Source organism: Cryptomeria japonica, chromosome 9 (assembly GCF_030272615.1).
Source record: "Cryptomeria japonica chromosome 9, Sugi_1.0, whole genome shotgun sequence".
NCBI lineage: Eukaryota > Viridiplantae > Streptophyta > Pinopsida > Cupressales > Cupressaceae > Cryptomeria > Cryptomeria japonica.
Genome location: NC_081413.1, coordinates 214948059 through 214960392, shown reverse-complemented (window position 1 = coordinate 214960392; position 12334 = coordinate 214948059). Strand labels below are relative to the sequence as shown.

The following is a 12334-nucleotide window of genomic DNA, read 5'->3' as shown; positions in this document are numbered from 1 at the left end:
TTTCTTTCGTCATGGATTATTCTTTCTTAGATGTATGGTTCATCAACTAAAACCTTGAGAAAGGAGAAATATGAGGAAGATATTGTTGGCAGTGGGCCAACGTCCCTCGCGGGATTCACGACATGGTTTAACAACCTCTTGTGGATTCTATAAGTCTAGTGGTTGTATCGGGCATTGACAGGTCGATCTTTTGGTGCAACGACAACCCTAGCTTGTAACAAGTGGTATCAGAGCTTGGTCACATGTTTGAATCACGCAGGTCGTGGTGAGTAATGTTGGGAGGGGGATTGTTGGCAGTGGGTTAGTGGGTTAGTGTCCCTCGCGAGGATTCACGACATGGTTTAACAGCCTCCTGTGGATTCTATAAGTCTAGTGGTTGTATCGAGCATTGACAAGTCGATCTTTTGGTGCAACGACAACCCTAGCTTGTAACAAGTATTTGTATATAAATCCATTATTGTCTTATGAGATTGACCTTAAAAAATGAGGTGACAATTAACCAAAGCACTCAATATTTCCTTTATGCTTGAATGTAATAACGAAAATTTCTTGAAGAATTCATGAAATATATCACACATTTTGACTTGAGTGTCATTTTTAGTTCTACATTCTTTTCCAAGAGAAGAATAAAGGTAACATACCATCCATGCAACTAGATGTCTTATGATCAGAATATTATTTTCATAAGACATTTTGATGTTTTATGAGATCCACACCACATAAAGGCAATATTCTCTTGAAGAGCCATTTTTCTTTGTATTGTGGACTCAACAGTTATAGTTGCTACATTTATTTTGCCTAATGATTTTAGCAATTAGAAGAGGGAGTTTTGCTTTATAAGTTGGATGTGATCTCCTAAAGTTTGTAACATGTAAACACAAAGATAAAGAAATAAACCACTCACAACTAGATAATATGTTTCAATATCGATACATACACACAAAGCTATGATATGTACTTCACTTTCGAATAATCTACGATATTTTTCAAGGATTGAAGAACATGGTTGATAGAAAGCTCCATTGTTGGTTCGATCAATATGTTGCAGTCCCCCTTTAATGTTTTGCAATGCACACATCAATATGATCCTTTCATCAAATCAACAACATCATGGAAGATCTCGTAGAGACCAAAGTATGCACCAAAACATTGATGTAAACAAACATACACAATCTAAACTAGAAGCAATAACAAGAGAAAAAAATTAGACAAATTTATTGTTTATATGAAGACGAGGTTTTGAAGGTTGTTGCCAAAAGGTTTATCATTGACTTCCTAAGGTTGTGATTATACAATTTCCCTTTGTTCGCTTTTGAAGAATGTCATTTCAACTTTTATAAAGACAAGTACCTTTATATCGAGTGATATAAAGACTTTGACTTCTACGAAGGATTAAATGAAGATATGAGCACTTCAACACATATAATTAGTTTTACATTTAAGATACCTTTGAAATATATAATAAAATAAAGAGTTCATCTTTATATGAAAACTACATCTAATAAAGGCCTTTGTATTAAACATTTGTTTGAATAATAAAATTTACATATTTTATATTTAATAATATATTTGAATGAATATTTAAAGATAGGTTTAGTTGTTTTAGTATTTATTAGTTTAAAGATATATTATAAAGTTGGTTGTATATTGTAATTTATGTATCTTTTATGTATCTCTTTTAAAAAGTAAATGGCATACACTTTTATAAATAATAATCAAATTGCAAATAAAATGGAATTTGATTGAATTTTCATGGTTAAGGGTCATGAAAACCTTTTTATACTTTTATAAAGATAGAATTTAAAGAGGTTGAAACTTTTTCTTTTGAAAAAAACCTAGAAACTTCAATTTTTAAATCTAATATCAAGCCAAAGAAAAAATAAATTTATTTGACACTTGAAAAATTTAATAATCTAGTTCTATTATTATGGAATATTTTTAATTGGACTATGAGATTTCATACCCAAATAATGAGCATCATTTTATCACCTAATAATCAAACAATTGGCAATCATAATCCTATTCTATATAAATTTAGAGGGAGAATAATGTGAGTTTCTACAAGATATCACCAGATATATTGCACAAATGGTAATGTGCAAGAGCATAAAGAGGTTTCCTTCCAAGTTCAACATGTCTCCTAGTATAACCTTAAAAATGATTAGTATAGCCTAGCATGCTATGATTCCATGTTAGAAATTAGATATGAAATGAATGTATTAAGAAACATACAACCATAAATTAACACATTACACAAGATGTAAATGGGAAAAATCCTTTCAGGCAAAATAAACTTATAAAACATCATTTTATTAAAACACTTACAAAATATAGTCTATAATAAAATAAACTTGAAGCTGGAGAAACTCCTCCAATACTTCCACATGGCCAATAATACCTCTTGTACATAATGATGTAACTCACTATCTCCAAATTCCCACTTTGAGAGAGAACCTCTTAAATATAGGAGGAAGGGTGGCTAGTCACACTTTTTCAATAACCCCATTCATAAATAATTGATAATCTAATAGTATTAGATTATAATTATTTCAAATGGGATATGCTTATAAAGCATTTAATATATAATAGTTTTAATAACCTTATATTTGAACACTATACATAAATGTTATAAGAGTATGACTCCTAATAACATTTTGTTCTAACAAAACAAGACTTGACAAAATGACAGGTTTCTTAATCAAAATACATAATAGAAGATTTGACATTAAAAAAAACTTGAAAATGGATTAACATTGGACCTTTTGAGCCCTTGGACTGCTTAATATCGTGGACCGTATTACAATTTGTTCATGACCTGACCCAAAGAATGCCACCTCCAGCCCCCAGGAGGTGAGCCATTCACACAACTAGTCATTTATTATTGTGTCATCAACAAAGGGGTTGGATTCCTTCCTTGAAGGGAAACTTGCAAGACCAATCTTGAGTGGCGTCGAAGTTGTTGTTCTACTTCTACCTCCAAGATTAAAGGGACACGTTGAAAGGATAGAAAAAATATCAACAAAACTCAACATACCAACTAACTTAGGTCATAGTGAGTGCATCATTTCCCAACAATTCTATATTTCCTTCTTCTCATTAATTCTCAAGGTTTTATCATAGGGATTTTTAAAAATTAGACTCGTTTACTTCTCTTCACAAACTATCATTAACTAATTATGAAACTATAACATTATAACAAGTGTCGCATGGTATTTAGTACTTGCCTCTGCAATATTGCAATAATAGTATATAATTTCGTATATGACAAAATATTAAAATTAATATATATTTTTATATAATGTTTGATATACATATTAATTTAAAATATTTTTGAATATTACACTCACATATGGATGCTTCATCGATAAAAACTAAAACTAAAAGCAGTGTAAAAACTAAAAGCAATGAAACCCCCCCCCCCCGCAAAAAAAACATTTTACGATTATTTTTTTTAATTTATATTATTTGGAGTGGCAAGTTAATATTTTTCACAAATATACATAAAAACAAAAAAAACCTATATTACTTTAAATATAATATATAAATATATATTATAATAAAATAATAGTATAATAATGTACATCTTGAGTTGACCTAATGGTGTAGAATTTGTGTTCTTGAAAGAGAGGTCGCAAGTTCAAATCCCACAAGGGAATAAGGTATGTACACCTCATCAGCTTCAACCCATTACCTATATAAAAAAAAATAGTATAATAATATATTAGAAATAATTCTATTAATTATGTTTTTTTAATGAAAATGTAAAAATATAATAATAACAATATATTAAAACATAATAATCATATATTAATAATAACCAATCAAACCGATAAACAAAAAATCATATATTAATAAAAAATTAATCTTTCTTACTATATAGTAATAAAATAAATATTTAAGTGAAATAATGGACCAATATTCCTCTATGCTAGTTATATTTTTAGATTCACAATAATTTATATTGTCTAAAGCAAATTAATTTCCGATAAAGTATTAATGACAGTACTGAAATGAAATGGATTAATTTCTATTTTAATTGTGTAAATTTAAGTCAAATTTTACTTATTTTAAGAAATAAAAAAATTCAAAAAAAATTGACAATTATTTTGAAAATATAAAGAACTCTAAAAAAAAACATAAAAAAATCTATCATTCTAAAAAATAACTCTTATCGCAAATAATTTTAGCCAAACACATTGGAGAAAAATTTCACATATGAACTTTAAAAAAATAAAATAAATACAATCTTATAATTGGTGGAATTCATGAATGCAAAAAAGAATAATAATAAGGTTGAATGTATTCAAATGCAACAACGTGACGCTTTAGTGGATGCTACATAGGTGTTTTCATACGATAGTGCAGAGAATTACTTTTCTTCAGCTTGTCCAGCGTGCCCATAAGATCCATAAAATTGTCTGCTATTTAAAATGTTGTTCACGGATGGCATCTCTAATTGAGGGAGTACCGGAGTTTCAATGCGAGGAAGACGAGTTTCCACGTGAGGAAGATGAGAACCCTTGCCACCTAACAAACCACCTATTGCTTCTAAAGGATGAATGATTGTTCTCCTTATCTTGAAAGCTAAAAAAAGTTCTGATAAACGCCACAGTGTACCTGATACAAGAATAATGCCAAGGGCCACATGTGTGAGCATATTTTGCTTCTTCACATTTCTTATTTCTCTTATAACATCTTTCCCAGTAACTTTATCATCTCCAATGGGCTCTTCCATTTTCTTGATCTCGTCATCTGAGCCTACTGAGCCAGACTTCCCCATGTTTTCTGTTATGACCAGTAAAGTCTTTTGCTCTCTCTCTGCCCTTAATGAATTCAACTGCAAGAAAGGGATTAAAAGAAAAATGATTATACATATCAATTCAATTATAGTAAGTCTTATATTAATGTGAGGTCATGTAGTATTGGAAAACCGTAGCATATCCATGCAAGTGCAGAGAGCTACAAATACACATAACCACACCCACAAAAATAAAACCATCAGTGATAAATAAGAAACTTCAAGAGAACATAGCTGAGATTAGTGGGTATCATTTAGTGCAAATCTAGAAAATTTATGATATAAATGTGATACTCTAGTAATCTCTGCAACCCCTAGGCACAAAGATAACAGAAACCACACAATTCATTGTGGACATTGATAGCATTTTTTTGGATCAATAAAAATTCTTAAGAGAAATTTCGATCTGAGTAAGTGCAACACTCTAAGACAGCACAAAATGTACAGGGAGAAACATCTAAAAGTGAATACAAAATATAACCTTCACAGAACTATAAATCTACAGAAGATGCTAAAAGTAAAGATAACACATAATTCATATCAATGAACATTAAAACACAGAGATGAGAATAACATAAGATGAATGGTTTGTAATACACCACCCAGTCGGTAGTACTACTCTAACATGTCTAGAGCTTTGATGTGTGATGTCTAGAGTCTTGTTGAAGCTTAAGCTATGTGATCTTGAATTTACAAAGCTTAATCCAATTAATAGTCTGTTAAATTATAAAGTGGTTTTTGATATCTTAAAGGTTATGCTAAGGATATCATATTATGTTGATTATGCCCTTTGATTATTTGATAGTTGTCCTCATGTTGATATTTTGTCTATATCAACCACAAAAGGTGCCATGATCCCATTCAAGTGCATGTGTGCAGATCACAGATACTGAAGGATTGCCAAAAAAGTGTCACATGCTGCACACCAGTCATTTATGCAATGGACAACTGTGGGAAGGACAAATAATCAATTAAATGTTTTCAGAAAGAGAGGATGGAGAGGGAGGTAGAGAGGATAGAGAGGGAGGTCTGTCCTCCATGCCATAATGGAGGAATGACATTCCCCTCTCCACATTAATCGCCTGCAAAAGGGGCAAGGGAAGGGCACGCATTAAGGCAGATTTACTGGCTTTAAATGAGGGCCCGACCTATTTTCAAATGGCATGCAGAGAGGAGAACAGAACGAGGACATTGACAGGAGTCGGTGTGGAAGCATAGAGGTGGCATAAGAATTGTGGGGGGGACAAAGTCCTTCAAAGAAAGGTGGTCTCATAAAATGCTATGATTGCAGGATATGTGCAGTATGGTGATTTTTGTAATAAGATTTCAGGATTTTGCAAGAAATGCCTCGAGAAATGTGATCTTGTGGACTGCAATGGTTGCTGGTTATGCACAAAATGGATTCGTTGAGAAGACTTAGAAACTTTTACCAGCATCCTCCACAACCTTTGGCAGCATCCTCCCCGCCTATGTCGCAATGAGAACTTTGGAATAGGATATGGACACCCATCGAAGTAGAAAGGATAGAGGAATTTTGTGAGAGAATGGTGCGAGGTGCGTTGAGAAGCTGTGGAGCTCTTTATTAAAAGCCTTTTTCGAAGGTTTTGCATCTCAGAAATCAGTTGTAAGAATGCATGGAGGAGGAGCTCTTGGAGCTCTGTAACTCCTTCAGCAAAATTGTCAACACGAAATGATACGTGGGAGCCAATAATATCTAGGCCTTAGTTGAATTTGTATGTTTTGTTAACCTTACGCTGAGTTCTTAATAGCTCCTACTTCTTTGTTTCTTGGTAGATGAAATGGTTTCTCAATAGTACTGTTGGAAGTTCCAGGCTTTGGTTGCAACTTAAGTAAATTGATTTAGTGTTATTAGTTTATTTCAATGATAAAATAAGAAACAATGTATTAGATTGCACTATGAAACCAAATCTTGCACTCATTTATGTCGTGAGGTTTACAAGGAAAGAAATTGTACCTTACCCAATACTTAAATAGTTGGTGAATGGGTTGAGAGAGTCTGTTAAGGAATTTAGATAAGAGATAGAGAATACAATAGTTTGGTAATATGTAGTGAATGTGTATATATATATAACTCTAACTATTAATCTTCTATGATAATATCGACAGCTTGCTGGTTCGTGAAACTGCCACAGTTATTGGTTTCGGTTCACAGCAAGTGTCGATGCCTATAAATAAAAGGATGATGAGTCATGTCCACGTAGGGGCATGACTTCTACGTGGCTTATGCCACATAGAGTCATGACCCTACGGGGACATGACCCTTCGTTCAATGTCGTTATATATTACTTGCTTCAATCCGAACGAAGCTATATCCTTAATACTCCCTCTTAGCAAAAGAGGATTGAATTTCATAATTAAGTTTTAAGGAACAACATTCTAGATATACACATTCATTTGACATGATCATTCACTTAGTAACACTTACTAGTGAAATACTTCATATCTCAGAGAGATATGGATTATCTGATATCCAACACTCTAGGACAACAACTACTTGAAGTCTTATCAGATTACAACCTTGATTCTAGTGACAATTGTAACATTGTCATTATCACATGTGAAATAATTTAGTATCATGATATCCGGCACATTCCGGGACAGCAAATTAATGTAGTCAATCATGATATGATTGTTATCATAATTTCCGACATATTTCGGAACAATCATTTAATGATAACAATTCAATAACTCATCATAGCAAATTTAGTATCAAGATTTCCGGCACATTCCGAGACAACAACTTAATGTAGTCAATCTTGATAACAGATCAGGCTATTGTGAAATTCGTCACCTTACAATAGCGATCTTACACTTACATCACATGAAAGATCGTCACCTTCCATGACATAACACATACATGCAATATTGCATTCAAGATATTCATGAATATATCAATTACATATGATTAAGATTAATATCAGAAATTTCCATTATAATTTAGTCATACCAAGTTTACCTCTAAAGTACTCCACTTTCAACTTTGCAAGAGGTTTGGTGAATATGTCGGCACTTCGCTCTTCAGTGCTGATGTAGGTCAATTTGATGACATCTTTGTCTACCATATCTCTTATGTAATGGTATGGGATTTCTATATGCTTGGATCGATTATGAAAAATTGGATTTACAGAAAGTTTGATGCAGCTTTGATTATCACAATGAATCACAGTGGGGTTTAGGGGCTTCCCAAATAGTCCAACTAGCAATTTCCTTAACCATACTGCCTCACGTGCTCCCATGGAGGCAGCCATATATTCGGCTTCAGTGGAACTCTGAGCAACTATTGATTGTTTTCTGGCTAAACCAGGATATCATAGCTGATCCAAGACTAAAGCAACACCCTGCTGTACTTTTACGATCAATGGAACTTCCTGCCCAGTCGGAATCAGAATACCCTTGGAGTTGTATCTCAACATTTTTATACTTCAGGCCAAGTCCAATAGTGCCATGCAAGTATCTCAGAATATGCTTAGCAGCCATTAGGTGAATCTTCTTAGGTTTGCACATGAAATGACTTAACACATTGGTAGCGTAACAAATATCAGGGCGAGTGTTTACCAGGTACATAAGAGATCCAATAATTTGTCTATAGTATGTAGGATCTGTAGGTTCCTGAATCTACTACTTCACTTTTGAGCTTATGAAGATTTGTTTCCATTGGAATGGATAGAGGCTTACAATCTATCATACCAAATCTGGTCAGGATATCAGTGGTGTATTTTCCTTGATTTAGGAAAATATAATTCTCTTTTTACCATACTTCTAGGCCCATAAAATAGTGCAGTAGACCTAGATCCTTCATATCGAATTCAGCCACAAGATCTTGTTTGCATTTTGCAATGAGGTGATCTTCTCTTGTTATCAACAAGTCATCAACACAGAGAACAAGTATTAACATGTCACCATCCGATTTCATTTTTGGAATATCCTAGTTTGGAGAGATAACTATCTATCCTTCCGTACCATGCCCTAGGAGCTTGCTTAAGGCCATAGAGAGCTTTTTTTAGTCTACACACAGAGATTTCTATCATGTGTAGCAAAGCCTTCAAGTTGTTCTATATATACTTCTTCCTCAATAACACCATTCAAAAATGCGGTCTTCACGTCCATTTGGTGTATCTTCCACCCTTTGGAAGCTGCGATGGCAATGATGGTTCTTACAGAAGTATATCGGGCAACTGGAGCAAATGTCTATTCGTAATCAATTTTAGCCTTTTGAGAGAACCCCCTGGCAACGAATCTGGCTTTGTGTTTTTCAATACTACCATCTGGTGCATATTTGATTTTATATACCACTTTGATGAGACAAAACATAGCATGATTGACTTCTTGTTTTCTTATTCTCTTTGAAGATTTCATCGGGTTCCACATTATTTTCTTCAATCATCTTTCTTGCCCATAGTGGTCTTTCCTTGTTGTTAGGATTTTCAGCATTCTCGAAATTAGGTGATTGAAGTTCATGATTTTCTATGCTATTCTTCCTTTGATTTTCAATTGTAGGATTTTCATCTAATTCTGTGGTTAGATCATCTTCTGCACTTAAAGATAGTTTATAAGCAGCATCTTCTTCAAATTTGACATCTCTACTGATTTCAATGGATCTTCGTCCTGGAATATAGACTCTGTATCCTTTAGTGGTTTCACTGTAGCCAACAAATATGCCCTTCTTCCCGGAGGGTTCTAGTTTGGTTCTCTTTTCTTTAGGAACGTGAATATACACGCAACCAAAGATTCTTAGATGGCTTAAATCTGGTTTATTTCCTATAAAGGCTTCTTCAAGTGTTATATTCTCTAAGATTGAATGAGAGCATCTGTTTTGAATGTACACAGTTGTATTTGAGGCTTCAACCCAAAATGAGATATGTAGATTTTGATCATGCATCATGGCTTTAGCAGCTTCAATGATGGTTCTGTTTTTTTTTTCTGCAACTCCATTTTGTTGAGGATTATAAGGTACAGTACACTCCCTCCATTTTGTTGAGGATTATAAGGTACAGTACACTCCCTCTTAATCCCAACAGAAATGCAGAATTCTTTAAAATTTTCAAAGATATATTCACCCCCATTATCTGATCTTAGAGTCTTTATTTTCTTCCCAGTTTGATTTTCCACTAGGGCCTTAAATTCTTTAAATTTCAATAACACTTCATTTGATTCTTTGAGTTTTATGAAATAGATCCAAGTTGTCCTAGAGTAATCATCAACAAATATCACGTACTACAAGAATCCCCCTAGTGATGGTAATGACATTGGACCACACAAATCAGTGTGGACAAGTTCTAGTACAATTTTGATTTGTGTTCACTTGAGGGAAAGGACCCTTTTGAGTTCTTCCGTAGAGCACATCCTTTACAAGTTCCAACATGTGCAGATTTAGATTGGGTAATCCTGTGGTAAATTTTCCTATAGAAGGTAGGGCACTAAATCGAAGATGTCCTAATCTTCTATGCCAAATTTCATTAGAGTTTGATACTTCATGATTTAGTGCTTGTTTTTGAGTATTACATAATTTGTATAAACTACCATCTCTAGATCCTATAGGAATAGCATTCTTTATGTTAGAGTTTTTAGGCCAGAGTAGAACTTTATCTTCATGGAAGGTGACACGATATCCTTGATCAGCTAGTCCTGAAATAGAGACCAAATTCCTTTTGATACCTGGTACAAAGAGAACATCTTTCAATTGTAATGTAACTCCTGTTCTTAATTGAATTGAGCAGGTCCCAATTCCTTTCACTAGATAGGTAGAATTGTCTCCTATTGTAACTTCTTCATTTGAGTGGCCTTCAAAGGTTTTGAATTGATCTCTAAAACCGGTTATGTGTCGAGATGCTCCACTGTCGATTATCCACATATGTTTGTTTGAGTTGAGTTCGCTTGATAAGGCTAAGAAAAATAGAGGATTCTCTACCTCCTTGACTTCAGCTATGGTTGCTTGAGCTTTCTTTCTTTCTGGGCAGAACCTATGAGTGTGTCCAAATTTATCACACTTGTAGCATTGAATCTTGGAGAAGTCTTTGCTTTTGTGATTATTTCCTCTCTTCCGTTTGAACTTCCTTTTCTTCCCTTTGTTGCTTGTGTTAGCAGGTAGTGCTTTAATTTCTCCCCCTTTATTTGGACCCAATCCTCTTGTGATTAGTCGAGATTCTTCTTGAGTACAATCATTCTTGAGTTGATCGAATTTTGGTAGTGTCGGACGAGCACTAATGCCTTGAATAAAGGATTCCCAACTGGATGGTAATCCCTTAAGTGCTAATAGAGATAGCTCCATATCATCTATATTATTCCCAATAGTTGACAATTGGTCTTTTAATTCTGAAATCCTCATGAAATAGGATGTGATTATTTCTCCTTTGTTCATGTAGATATGCATTAATTGTTGTTTTAAAGTGAGCAATCTGCTTGCATTATTTATTTCATATGAGTTTTGAATGGTCTTGAACATATCATAAGCTGTAGTTAGTTTTGAGATGGTTGGGAGAATGTGATCTTTAATAGCATCAATTATGATTTTCTTAGCCTTGTTGTTGTGTCTTTTCCAGGTTGTTTTCTCTGGCTCGTCTTCGAGCATCTTAGTATCTTCTTCTATGTATGCATCTAGTTTGAGTTCTTGAAGAATTGTTGTTATTCGAATTCTCCATGAGACGAAGTTGGATGCGCCTTCAAGTCTATCCTCCACTCTAACACTATTCACCATGATTGATTTTCCTTTGATTCTAAGTGCAAGTCTGAATTTTTTTTAGAAAAGAGGTGTCACTATTTTATTATTTCTCTACCAACGTGGCTCTGATACCATGTTAAGGAATTTAGATCAGAGATAGAGAATACAATAGTCTAGTAATATGTAGTGAGGATAGACTTTAATAAGATCACTGCAATGAATATGTTTTACCTCCGATGTGTATATATATAACTCTAACTATTAATCTTCTATGATAATATCGACAGTTTGCTGGTTCGTGAAACTGCCACAGTTATTGGTTTTGGTTCACAGCAAGTGTCGATGCCTATAAATAAAAGGATGAAGAGTCATGTCCACGTAGGGGCATGACTTCTACGTGGCTTATGCCACATAGAGTCATGACCCTACAGGGACATGACCCTTCGTTCAATGTCGTTATATATTACTTGCTTCAATCCGAATGAAGCTATATCCTTAACAGAGTCGACCCGGCATTCAAACTAGTGACCTACACAAGTCAACTTTTCTAGGAAAGCAAAGTGTTATTTGTGAAGAAAATTGAACAATGTTTTGTGCATGAGAGAGCATAAGATAGAAAACTTCAACCTCTTTAGTTATTCCTGGATTACCTGCTAGGTATAAAATATTGTCAACTAAACCTGCTGTCCTGCCTTGGGCCTTGTTGGATGACATGAGCCATCTATTATGCTTTGGTATCCATTATATGACTAGAATTAATATGCATACGGCTTAGAATTAAAATTGAGGGAAATTGATGATGCAATTAAGTCAACGAGCTTTAAGGGCTATAGAAAGGAAAAGAAAGAAAACTACAA

The 12334-nt window shown here is 33.9% G+C and overlaps 1 protein-coding gene across 1 annotated transcript in view; it reads right to left on the bottom strand.

Annotated features, from left to right (window-relative positions):
* Positions 1-4196: 4196 nt before the first annotated feature.
* LOC131044496 (uncharacterized) overlaps positions 4197-12334 on the bottom strand; it is a 65399-nt gene continuing 57261 nt past the window's right edge. The window contains exon 2 of the mRNA XM_057977826.2: positions 4197-4837. Within this exon, the coding sequence (XP_057833809.1) occupies positions 4370-4837 (468 nt within the window). The 3' untranslated portion in view covers positions 4197-4369. The remainder of the gene's footprint in view (positions 4838-12334) is intronic.